This window comes from Sinocyclocheilus anshuiensis, unplaced genomic scaffold (assembly GCF_001515605.1).
Source record: "Sinocyclocheilus anshuiensis isolate Anshui unplaced genomic scaffold, SAMN03320099.WGS_v1.1 scaffold2056, whole genome shotgun sequence".
Lineage (NCBI taxonomy): Eukaryota > Metazoa > Chordata > Actinopteri > Cypriniformes > Cyprinidae > Sinocyclocheilus > Sinocyclocheilus anshuiensis.
In genome coordinates, this window is record NW_015551026.1 from 653,076 (window position 1) to 665,825 (window position 12,750).

General features: G+C 38.7%; 1 protein-coding gene across 1 annotated transcript in view; it reads left to right on the forward strand.

The window, feature by feature from the left end:
* Positions 1-12,750, forward strand: part of LOC107661135 (zinc finger protein GLI2-like) — an 83,645-nt gene that overhangs the window by 68,536 nt on the left and 2,359 nt on the right. The window contains exons 6-14 of the mRNA XM_016450599.1: positions 1,053-1,254; positions 1,355-1,553; positions 4,039-4,149; positions 4,727-4,855; positions 8,492-8,641; positions 9,706-9,870; positions 9,971-10,252; positions 11,086-11,422; positions 11,530-12,749. Coding sequence (XP_016306085.1) covers positions 1,053-1,254; positions 1,355-1,553; positions 4,039-4,149; positions 4,727-4,855; positions 8,492-8,641; positions 9,706-9,870; positions 9,971-10,252; positions 11,086-11,422; positions 11,530-12,749 — 2,795 coding nt within the window. The remainder of the gene's footprint in view (positions 1-1,052; positions 1,255-1,354; positions 1,554-4,038; positions 4,150-4,726; positions 4,856-8,491; positions 8,642-9,705; positions 9,871-9,970; positions 10,253-11,085; positions 11,423-11,529; position 12,750) is intronic.

Consider the following 12,750-nt stretch of genomic DNA (forward strand, 5'->3'; position numbering starts at 1 on the left):
TATTTCTAAAAAATATATATATATATATATATATATATATATATATATATATAATAAATGTCTGCATAGAACTTTGAACTCTTCACTTTTATTTCATGTGGTTGTGAATATAATCTACTGTTAAAAGTTTGAGGTCGGTAAGATTTTTTGTTTGTTTGTTTTGAAAGAAATTAAAACTTTAATTCAGCAAGGATGCATTCAATTGATCAAAAGTGACAGGAAAGAACATTTAAAAAGTTTTCTATTCTTCTATTTCAAATACTGTAAGTGCTGATCTTTTGAACTTCCTATTCATCAAACATTCTATTCATCCTGAAAACATTGCATCAGAGTTTACACAAAAAATGTTAAGTGGCACAACTGTTTCCAACATTGATAATACTAAAAAAATGTTTTTTAAGCACCAAATCAACATATTAGAATGATTTCTGAAGGATCATGTGATACTGAGGACTGGAGCAACAGCTGCTGGAAATTCAACTTTGCCCTCTCTGTCTCTATATATATATAATGTTATTTTAAATTGTAATGATATTTCACAATATTACTGTTTTTGCTGTATTTTTGATCAAATGAATGCAGCCCTAGTGAACAAAAACATTACAAATCTTTTTTTTTAAATGGTACTGTAAACAAATGTATCCTTTTTTTTTTTTTGAAGACACAGATATGCATTTCATTGCTAAGTAAGCTTTTCTAAGTAGTCGTAAAAAAAAAAAAATCAGAATTTTTATTCTTGGGTCCTTAATAAACCTTTAAAAAATGTGTGGAGATAATTATCAGAAGAAAGACATTCCTAAAGTAAGTACAGCATTCCACACATTATTTGCTTACTTATTTGCCTTATTTTACTCTCAGATCAATGTTGTTGAGCAGCTTCTGTTTGGCATGCGGCAGAACAACCCATTGGGTGAGATTAGTATGATTAGGCTGATAAATTATTCATAGTGAGTTGTATGCAAGCCAGCATAGGAGTAATGCTGGAGATAAGGAGAATTGAATTGCCAATCTCTTTTAAGGTTGTGAGTGAAAAAAGTGTCTTTTCTCTTCAGTGTCCCGTTTCCCCAGTCCCAGACTGACGCCGAGGTTGAGCAGGAAGCGAGCGCTGTCCATCTCTCCAGTCTCGGATGCCAGCATCGACCTGCAGACCATGATCCGCACCTCGCCCAATTCTCTGGTGGCCTACATCAATAACTCCCGCTCCAGCTCGGCTGCCAGCAGCTCTTACGGCCACCTCTCCGTCGGGGCCATCAGGTACAGGAATGGCCATTTTCTCCCATCTGTGTTGATTTTCTTTGTAAATGTTTTTGCAGGTTGCCCATTGTTTGTGACTTTTTCCCTTTTCATGTCTCAGTCCCTCCTTCACGTTCCCACATCCTATCACACCGGTTGCATACCACCAGCTGCTGTCCCAACAGAGAGGTCTAAATGCGTTTGGACACACTCCCCCTCTCCTACACCCTTCTCCTTCCCTCAACACCAGGCAGACGCTGGTGGCAGCAGCTGCTCTGACCAACAACAACAGCACCGACACCAACACAGAGTCCAGCCAGGTGATTTTACAGAGATTTATGATTTCTAGACATGTTTTATAAATGCTTCTTTCTATACATTAACATCTAGACTGAAGGTCCCTAAGGTATTGAGATACCTGGAGATTTTATCATATAGTTTATAATTTAAGTAAAAAAATTTATTATAAGTTTGTTTGGTTGTTTTAAAGAAATTAATATTTTTATTTAGCAAGGATGTATTAAATTGATTACAAGTGGCAGTAATCATGAAAAGAAATTGAATACATGCATATTGTTTCAAAACAATATTAAGCAGCACAATTGTAATAATTAATACGTTTCTTGAGCACCAAATCAACATATTAGAATGATTTCTGAAGGATCATGTGACACTGAAGACTGGAATAAAATTCAATTTTACAATCACAGGAATTTTAAACATTTTAAAATATATTAACATAAAAAACAGCTATTTCAAATTTTAATAATATTTCACAATATTACTGTTTTGACTATTTTTGATCAAATAAATGCAGCCTTGGTGAGCATAAGAAACATCTTTCAAAAACATTTAAAAAACGTACCATCTAGGTATTATAAAATGTTTAAGGATACATGAATAATAATAATTCTTGCTGATACAGATAGACTGATAGTTATTTTAATGTTATGGCCAATAATTAATAACTGCCATTATAATTTTATACTAGTTTTTCAAAATAAATAAAAAATTAAACTATTAAACTAACAACAAAATTGAAACGCTACAAGTGCATTTAGGCATCACAATATTATAATGTTGCTGCATGAAAAAATGGATATTCATTCTGAGATTTGCTAAAGATTTAATTGTTTTTACAGAATAAGTGTTAAAGGGATAGTTCACACAAAAATGAAAATTAGCCCATCATTTACTCAGCCTCAAGCCATCCTAGGCGTATATGACTTCCTTCTTTCAGATGAATCCAATCGGAGTTATATAAAAAATTGACTTTGATCTTCTAAGCTGTTTAATGGCAGCCAGCGGATGTTGCATGCATCAGTCCAAAAGAAGTGAAATAAAGCGCATGCATCCATAATATAAAGTGCCTCACACGGCTCCGGGGGGTGAACAAAGGCCTCCTGTAGCGATTCGATGCGTTTTTGTAAGAAAAATATCCATATTCAAAACGTAATAATCACTTTAATCTAGCTTGCTCTAACAGTTGTACACTGGAAGCAGCTCCAGGAGGATGACGTAAAATGTCGGCGTTGCGCATGCGCCGGTGAGTCTCGTGAAAACCAACGTTTGTTTACAGGATCAAAGGAAGCAAAGTTTTCTTACTTTAGCAAAGGAAAACCAGTCTCCTCTTGGCTTATATCGAAATCCTCTGACATTCTTCTTTACAAATCCTAGTTTTGTACTTCTAATAAGTGACCGGTGTTTTATTTTGATCTCTCCCCTGCACTTCCGCGTGCGTCACTTCTGAGCGGCGCATGCTCAAAGCTGACCTCATACGTCATCCGCCCGGAGCTGCTTCCGTGTACAACTGTGAGCGCAAGCTAGATTAAATGGATTATTATGTTTTAAATATGGATATTTTTCTTACAAAAATGCATCGATTCGCAACAGGAGGCCTTTGTTCACCCCCCGGAGCCGTGTGAGGCACTTTTTATTATGGATGGATGTGCTTTATTTCACTTATTTTGGACTGATGCACTTCAACACCCACTGACTGCCATTAAACAGCTTGGACGATCAAAGACAATTTTTAATATAGCTCCGAATGGATTCGTCTGAAAGAAGAAAGTCATATACACCTAGGATGCCTTGAGGGTGAGTAATTCATGGGCTAATTTTCATTTTTGGGTGAACTAACCCTTTAAAAGGTGGCAAAGATGAATAGCATGGCTATGGTGGTCCAACAGCACTAACCAATCTGAACTGATCTTTTCATTCATCCCCATTTTTCTGCAACTCCGCTTCTATAGAAGTCTATGTAATGCTCATCGACCAAGAGCTGCTGTCACTCCCATGTAAACAGTGTGGCCATCCAGAATATAAACTTCCTCTGACCTACTCTCAGTCGGTCCAAAGTTTTCATTCTGGCTTTATTGCTGATCTCCAAAACACATACACGCACTATAGTTATGAGAAACACATTTCCCACACTTTTGAGCAAACCATGTCAAGGTTATTGAGTTATAGAAAACAGGGGCCTCTCCCATACTGTAGTGCTTGGGAGGAAAGGCATCACTTTAACAGAGAGCCTGCTTGTTCAGAGAGACTGTCTGTTGAATTATGAATCCATCTGAGGATCAAAGTCAGTAGCTGCTCTCTGGGTGTAATAATTTCTTCCTTTTCATATTTCCACCTGACAGATGCTCATAGTGCAGTCTAAACTGTTTAGTCTCTGCAGCGAGTTGCTTTGTGAAATATGGCATCTGGAGCATGGTGCCTTTTTAGGCGTGAAATCACCACTCATGCCAGCAGCCAAACCGTCGACATGGTGGCTCCAATGTCTCTTCCCTTGTTCTCTTGCAGAATGCTGGTGGAGACCCGGCTGTCAGCAGCACGGTCAACCCTATGATCTTCAAGAGGTCAAAGGTGAAGACTGAAGCAGATGGACCCCACCCCATCTCACCTGGATGTCAGGTTTGTGGAATCTTATCCACTTTCACTTTAGGTCACATTAAGGTTTTTAAGCTTCAAAATGGACTCAAAAGCACCATTAAAGTGTTATAGAAATGGTCTATACAATTTTTACTCTATACCTCTAGTTATTTGAAACCATACAATAGCTATGTTTGACAAACAAACCTAAATTTAAGTTGTTGTTCACTGAAAATCTACATGGCACATTCATTAGAAAAGTAGCAATGTATGTCTCATGAACAAATTGTTATTTTATGTCAAATGTTTTTTTCAATAAATTGATTCACTTAACAAAAATGGTCCTTTACTGCAGTTTTGGACATTCAATCAGATGACATTGCATTTCTGATCAGTGTTGTTATTGTTTGATATATTAAAAATTGATTTTGTTAATTGAAATAAAGCTGAAAAATGTAATAAAATGTAAAAATAAATAAATAAAATATTAAAAAATAAACTTAAATAAAAGTTAATTGGCAACTAACCAAGATAAATTAGTAATTAAAATAAAGCTAAATAGAAATATTTTTCAAATTCATATTTACACATATATATATATTTTTTTTTTCCTCTACAGGATCACATGGAGTTGCGAGAGGAACTTGATAAAGATGAATGCAAGCAAGAGCCTGAGGCCGTGTATGAGACGAACTGCCACTGGGAAGGATGTTCCAAAGAGTTCGACACCCAGGACCAGCTAGTTCATGTTAGTCACCATTTGGTTTCTTTTGATTTCTTTTGAAATGTCTTCTAACTCTAAGAGCTGTTAACTTTCATAACACAAGGGCTCTTTTTCAAAACCCTGTAAGCTGCCTTTGCTGTCTCCTGCCTATATAGATAGCATTCTAATAGACATGGAACATCAATAATGTCTCTACATTCACTACTGTTCAAAAGTTTGGGGTCAGTAAGATACAAAGATACATACAAGTACCTAGAAACCATATAGTTACATTTGTACCATGGTATTGAGGTGCTATATGTGTGGTTTTAGCTGTGGTTATCATGATCTAAATGTACGCTACTATGGAAGACCAATGGTTAATTTAACAAAACTTAAACAGTCCGAATAATTACATTTCACCATATAAAAATGAGGCTACAATTTTTACAAATGTTACTGTTTTTAATAATGAACATAAATTTACATCTGCATCCTTACTCAAGCTGTCAACTCAAGCTAGTGTCAAATGTGCATTTCTAAGAGACAAAAATATGTAATATTATGAATATTGCAGCCTGCACTGCAAACTGTGCTGAAGGTACACATCATCAAAGTCAGGCAGCACATGATTTGAAACAATATCACTCATTAGAACGTGCAGAAACTAAGAAATTAATTTTTCTATTAAGATATTCATTTTGTTAAGGAAAAATGACTTGGAAAAGTGTAAAGACTTCAGCAACGTGAAATGTTTGTCATGTTCTGACCATTAAAAGTCATTTAAAACCACAATTAATGGTCTGGTTTCTACAACTTTCACTTGGGAGCAAAAATCAGCCTTTAAACTTGAAAGAAATAAAGATTTGAAATTGATCATGATAATTATCGATATCAACTGATATGAACATTTTTATTGGCCATATCGCCCAGATCCTTTTTTAAAATGTAATTTATTTATGCGATGACAAACCTGAATTTTCCAGTCTTCAGTGTCACATGATCCTTTAGAAATCATTCTAATATGCTGATTTGGTGCTCAAGAAACATGTTGGAAATATTTTTGCTGCTTAATATTTTTCAGAAAGTTTGATAGAAGAGCCTTTGTGTTGGGGGTGTGCATGTGATGCCCTAAAATGCTGTCTAGCTAGGCAGCTCACTAGGTTTTGCAACAGCTATTGTCTTGAAATAGTCATTATGATTAAACGGAAACAAACACCAATTGCAAACAGCTTCCCTGCCTTTTTAAAGCTGAGATAACTGTAAATAATTAGAAACACGTTGCACGTTGGACAAGTTTCTCATCGTCAGGTTTAGCCAGACTTGTAACTGATCCTTTCCTGTCACTGACACGTGTAGGGTTAATGAGCATGTTGATACCCACAGAGGTGCCGAATGTGTTCATTTGTGCACATATACTCTCATATGTATGGCTTCTGCCCCTGTGCACCCTCTGACCTTTTTTACCTTCCCTGAGGCCATGCAGTAAATCCGTCATCATGCCAGCAGCTCTGGAGTGGCCCTCTCCACCTCTGACACCTCTGACACCTCAGCCGCTCTGCTGGGCGTTATTAACAATCTGTGAGCCACAATGTGACAGAGACACTTGGGCCCAGAGTCAGACTCACTGCCCTGACAGGAACACACCGAGCCAGTCTGGCTCCTCAAGAGACCTAGACCTGGAGCTCGGGAATCCTTTGGGGGTTATGAATCAGTGAAATTGGGCTCCTGCCATTCTCCAATTCCAGAACAAGCCCAAACCAGTCTAAGCTGAGTCTAGCAAGTGTTTTATGTTCTAAAACCCACACTAGACTAAAATTTAAGGCACAAACAAACATACGGTCGTAAAGGGATAGTTCACCCAAAAATGAAAATTTGATGTTTATCTGCTTACCCCCAGGGCATCCAAGATGTAGGTGACTTTGTTTCTTCAGTAGAACACAAATTATGATTTTTAAGTCCAGCCGTTGCAGTCTATCAGTCGTATAATGCATGCCCATGGTACCAAAATCTATGAGAGTAAAAAAAAACATGCACAGACAAATCCAAATTAAACCCTGCGGCTCGTGACGACACATCGATGTCCTAAGACACGAAACGATCGGTTTGTGCGAGAAACCGAACCGTATTTATATAATTTTTTAATACACCACTATGTCCGACTTCCTTGAGTGCGCACACGGCATCCGATGCGTGAGGCGTGTACGCGCTCTGGCGTAGTTTACGTAAAAGTTTTCGTTCTCTCGCGCCAACTCATTCGGGAGTTATGACTTTCCACGTATTCCCAACTTCTGAGCCTGCTCGCCTGAAGTTATGGTTGATTGCTCTTCGGCTGGATATCAACACACCCATTAACGTAAACTATGCCAGAGCATCGACCTCACACATCGGATGCCGTGAGCGCGCTCAAGGAAGTTGGACATAGTGGTGTATTAGAGGTAAAAAATGATATAAATACTGTTCGGTTTCTGGCACAAACCGATCGTTTCGTGTCTTAGGACATCAATGTGTCGTCACGAGCCGCAGGGTTTAATTTGGATTTGTCTGTGCATGTTTTTTTTTACTCTCATAGATTTTGTTACCATTGCCATGCATTATACGACTGATAGACTGCAACGGCTGGACTTAAAAATCATAATTTGTGTTCTACTGAAGAAACAAAGTCACCTACATCTTGGATGCCCTGGGGGTAAGCAGATAAACATCAATTTTTCATTTTTGGGTGAACTATCCCTTTAAGTAGTTGCAAGTGAATTGTTGGTGGGGATTACAAGATTGCTGTCCATCATTAGTCAGATTTCTTAGAAACCTGATGAAGTGGTTTTGGAAAGCGAGACCGAGTGTAAGGTGTAATTACAGCCAGAGAAGACAAGATAAAGGAATCAGAAGGGGAAACAAAGGGATGTTCAGAAACTAGACCAACACCAAGAGTCTGGACTTCCTCCCTACACACCCTTTTTAGTCCTACGGCTACAGTCTGTGCTCTCTGCTTGCAAATTATATACCCCAAGAAACAAAATGATGGCATGGTGTTTGATATTATTTTATAAGTTCTTCCCTGAAAAACTTAATTCAGGGTTATTTTAGGTGCTTTAGAGTAGTACAAAGCAAGTAACTTTCATGGTACACATAATCCAGTTATTTATTATGTTATTTTGTATAATATTATATGTATATTTACACACCATTCAAAAGTTTGGGGTCAGGAATATAAAAAAAAAAAAATCATTTTATTTCAAATAAATGCTGTGCTTTTTAACTTTTTAATCAAGGATATTGATATTAAATATTAAGCAGCACAGTTGTTTTTAACATTGATAATCTTGAGCACCAAATCAGTATATCAGAATGATTTCTGAAGGATCATGTGAGTCTGAAGGATCATGTGAGACTGAAGGCTTGAGTAATGGCTGCTGAAAATTCAGCTTTGCAATTACAGAAATAAATTTAATTTTAAAATATACTAAAATAAAAAAAGAGTAATTTTAAATTGCAATAGCAACTGTTTTTACTGTATTCTTGATCAAATAAATGCAGCCTTGGTGAGCATTTCTCTATCAAAAAAAATAAAAATATTACCAAAACTTTATTACAAAAACAGTATTGGCTTGCATGATGGGTGAAAAATTAAGGAATTATGACAGTTGTGACTTTCACATTGTCACTTTTCTCTACTTGCAGCATATCAATAATGACCACATCCATGGGGAGAAGAAGGAGTTTGTGTGTCGATGGGAGGAGTGCTCACGAGAACAGAAGCCTTTCAAGGCCCAGTACATGCTTGTGGTCCACATGCGACGACACACTGGGGAGAAGCCCCATAAGTGCACAGTAAGTGATGCACCACTGCTCATCAGGCCCTCATTTCATTCTTAAATTACCTCACCCCTCCCTATTTAAAAAACCTATACTGTCTTTATCTTTAATTGCAAGAATAAGCACAACTATTTCTGGACCCACAAGTAGAGCAAGCTACTGCTTTACAGAAATAGGCTTGTTTCTTATTTCAACAGAACACTTGATTTTAAACAGGACACATTTTTCATCTCAGCTACATTTACTCTCCTTAAACATCATGAAGGCACGCTGATCTGCTCTCTCAAGTTTTCAGCCTCAACGTCAATTTTAGTGGCTTGACATCCTATTAAAAAGTGAACTTCTGAGCATGCTGATTGGCAGGATGGAGACATAATTAAACTCTGAGGAGAGGAATGCACCGTGGGTCTTTATTAAATTTTAGTGGAGTTTCCATACACCTTCAGTATATATATATATATATATATATACAGTGGGTACGGAAAGTTCCGTACCCACTGTATATACAAGATCTATACAATACAAGAAGAGGCATCGGTGACTTTAATAAGCACATTTTGTGCTTATCTAATGTGATCTCTTTTTACACTAATGGGCAATTGTTCATGCAGAGGCTAAACTATTATGAATATGAAAGCACAGGATTCTATAACACAGAAGATGGATCTTAATAATTGATGTCATGGTTTGAACAAGCAAGATTTTTAAAGCTGTAAAAATAAAAAATAAAAAGATATTTAAGGGAAATTCTCTCGAAAAACTTGTCCAGGAAAAATGTTGCCCTATAAGCAAAGTATTTTTCATTGTGGTTGTGTGTGTGTGTTGTGCGTGTAGAAACTATGCATTATTCTCATTAAAATATTGCCAGAAATCTTAGTAATCCCAAAAAAGGCTCCATTGTCTTTAAAGTAAAATATAATTTTGTATCTTTCCTTTAAATTAGGGGTGAAATATAACCAAAACGTGTTCTTGACATGTTTAATGAGATTTCTCTCCGAAAGTTGTTTGATTTTAGGTTCAGATTGATGATGGCTGATGTAATGGCTTGCTTTTCTCTTTCTCTCACTCTCTCTGTCAAGTTTGAAGGTTGCTCAAAGGCTTACTCTCGACTGGAAAACCTCAAAACTCACTTGAGGTCCCACACAGGGGAGAAACCTTATGTATGTGAGCATGAGGGTTGTAACAAGGCGTTTTCCAATGCCTCAGACCGAGCCAAGCACCAGAACCGCACACACTCGAATGAGGTTCGAGCTTTGTTTTTTTCCATCTCAAGACTATGACCGAGAGATTTTATTTAAGTCAGATTTGATTACCCTCTGAAAGCTATCTGTCACTCCTTTGCAGAAACCATATGTGTGTAAGATCCCAGGTTGTACAAAACGCTATACCGACCCTAGTTCTCTCAGGAAACATGTGAAGACCGTTCATGGTCCAGACGCACATGTCACTAAGAAGCAGCGTGGTGATGCACCACCTAAACCTCACCCTCCTAAAGGGAATGGAGAAAATGAGGCACACGCAAAGCATGCAAGGGGAAGAACAGACGGGTCAGGGGAAGCCAACAGCACCATCCGAGGAGTGGAGGATTGCCAGCATGTCAAATCTATCAAGACGGAAAACACAGTGGTAAGAATAGTCTGTTTTGTTCTTAATAAATTACTACATCACTGATGAGATGTTCTGTCACTAAAAGCAGTTTTACACAGTGTACGGTAACCACAAGTTCACAGGTTTGTTTCATTGGGAGAGAGGCAGCACTAGATAATGAAAAACAAAAGTTGTTTTTTTTTTTTTGTTACTCTGGTATGTCACTGAACAATCAAAGGTGATTTTTATCACAACCAATAAATTAAGCTTTTATGTGGTCAAAAAAACCAACATGGAAGAGAAAAATGTTGCTGGTCCATACTTATACTGTTAAAGATGGTGTCTAACCTATTTTATGGAGGAATAAATGCCATAACTACTTATTTTTGTTGACTTATTTTAGATATTAGCGTTTTGCATGTAAGATATACAGTATTTACAGTAATCACCTCATGCAGAGATACAGCATGTTCAGATATTGTTGTTTATCATGTACTGTGTGAAATGCTCTTAATGCAGAGTTCAAACTAATGTACTAACCATTGCCTCATCTAATACACTAACCCTTTCCTTTCCTCTTAACTAACTTGCTTCTCTTTGAAAATAATGGACAGACTGTACTGAGGTGAGCACTGCAGCAATGTCTTTTTATGCATGGCAATATCAGTTATTTTTCAAAAACCCAACTTCAGTTATGTTTGGTATAGTTGTGCTGTCCAAATCTTTAATAAAAAAATCAACTGAGTTTACTGCAGACTAACAGTAGAACAATTCCAATTTAGCACAATTTCTTTAATTCCACAAACTTTACTGAGATTCTGTGCCAAAAATGTCAGTGGAACTGACCTTTGCTCATTACTGTTTCTTTGTAGATGTATCAGTCCAGCCCTGGTGGTCAGTCATCATGTAGCAGTGAGCCATCGCCACTTGGCAGTGCCACCAACAATGACAGTGGAGTAGAGATGGCTATGCACAGTGGAGGCAGTTTGGGGGACCTGAGTGCTTTAGATGACACGCCTGTAGTAGATTCTACTGGTTCTCCAGGTACTTCTGCAGGAGTGGGTCTCCAGCTGCGTAAAATCAGGGGAGGACTACTAAATCTTGAGAACATCAAGAAGGAAAAACTAAAAACTGTAAGAGACCCCTGCTGCTGGACGAATGCATCACCTCAAGTCCGAAATACCAAGCTGCCTCCAATACCTTCTATTGGTGAGTACTGCAGCCAAAACATTTTGGTTTATTTATTACTTTGTTCCCACATTGTGTTCCCATGCATTTTGAGAAAGTAACATTACTCTCATTACTCTGTTCTTCAGACTCACTGCTGGAGACTCCAAATATGGGCAGTCAGATGCCTGGACCTCCGACCCAACGTTTAGGAGACTTGTCTTCGTATGAGATGACAATGCTAAATCAGCTGCAAGAACGCAGAGACAGCTCCACCAGCACAATGAGCTCAGCATACACGCTAAGTCGTCGGTCCTCCGGTATTTCACCCTGCTACTCCAGTCGTCGCTCTAGCGAAGCTTCACAATTTGGTGTCCGCAACAACAACGTCAGTTCAGCAGACTCCTATGACCCCATCTCCACAGATCTGTCACGCCGTTCCAGCGAAGCTAGCCAATGTGGTGGTGCAGGTGGACTCACAAGTTTACTAAGTCTCACGCCGGCTCAACACTACCGTCTCAAAGCAAAATACGCTGCAGCCACAGGGGGTGCACCACCAACACCTCTGCTCAACATGGATCGCATGAGTCTTAGAACTAGAATGGCCCTGTACAATGACTCGCAAGAAAGTTCGGCACATTTGCACCATTCCCAAAGTGTAGTCAACTCAAGACGCTGCAGTGACACTGGCTATGGCGCCCCTGGCATGATGCCTCATGAAGTTCCGGCTAATCTTCTACGACGAGCAAGCGATCCTGTTCGTCGTACAACTATCGACCCGCTCTCCTTGCCGAGGGTTCAGCGATTCAACAGTATCAGCAACATGACCCTATCACGTCTGCCTGCGATAGATCGACGTACTTTCAACTTGCAGAGCAACACCTGGTCTGATGGCAGCTTGCATCGTCATCCCTTCAGCCAGAGGCCACCTAGTATTTCAGAGAATGTTTTAATGGAGAATATGGCCACTGATGGAGGTGATCAGCAAGAAGATGATTTGGTGCTACCAGATGACATGGTACAGTACCTCAAGTCCCAGAATGGTAGCTCAAATCAGGACCCAGGGATTTCTGTCAACGGTGGTCATGCACTAGACTTACATGGTAATATGACCTCCCAACAACAACAGCAATTCTATGGGCAGCGGCGAATGGGCATGGCAAGCAACAACGGAAGTCACGTAGAGTCTGCTTGCTCAGATCCAGAGCAAATGGCCAATCCGCAAGGCATGAACAAGAACAACATGCCTGTACAATGGAACGAGGTCAGTTCTGGTTCTGTGGATGCAACTGCAAGGCTTCCAAAGCAGCAACAACTCCGAGGGAACTTGACAGTGGTTCAGCAGAAACAGAACTTTGGTTCTTACCAAG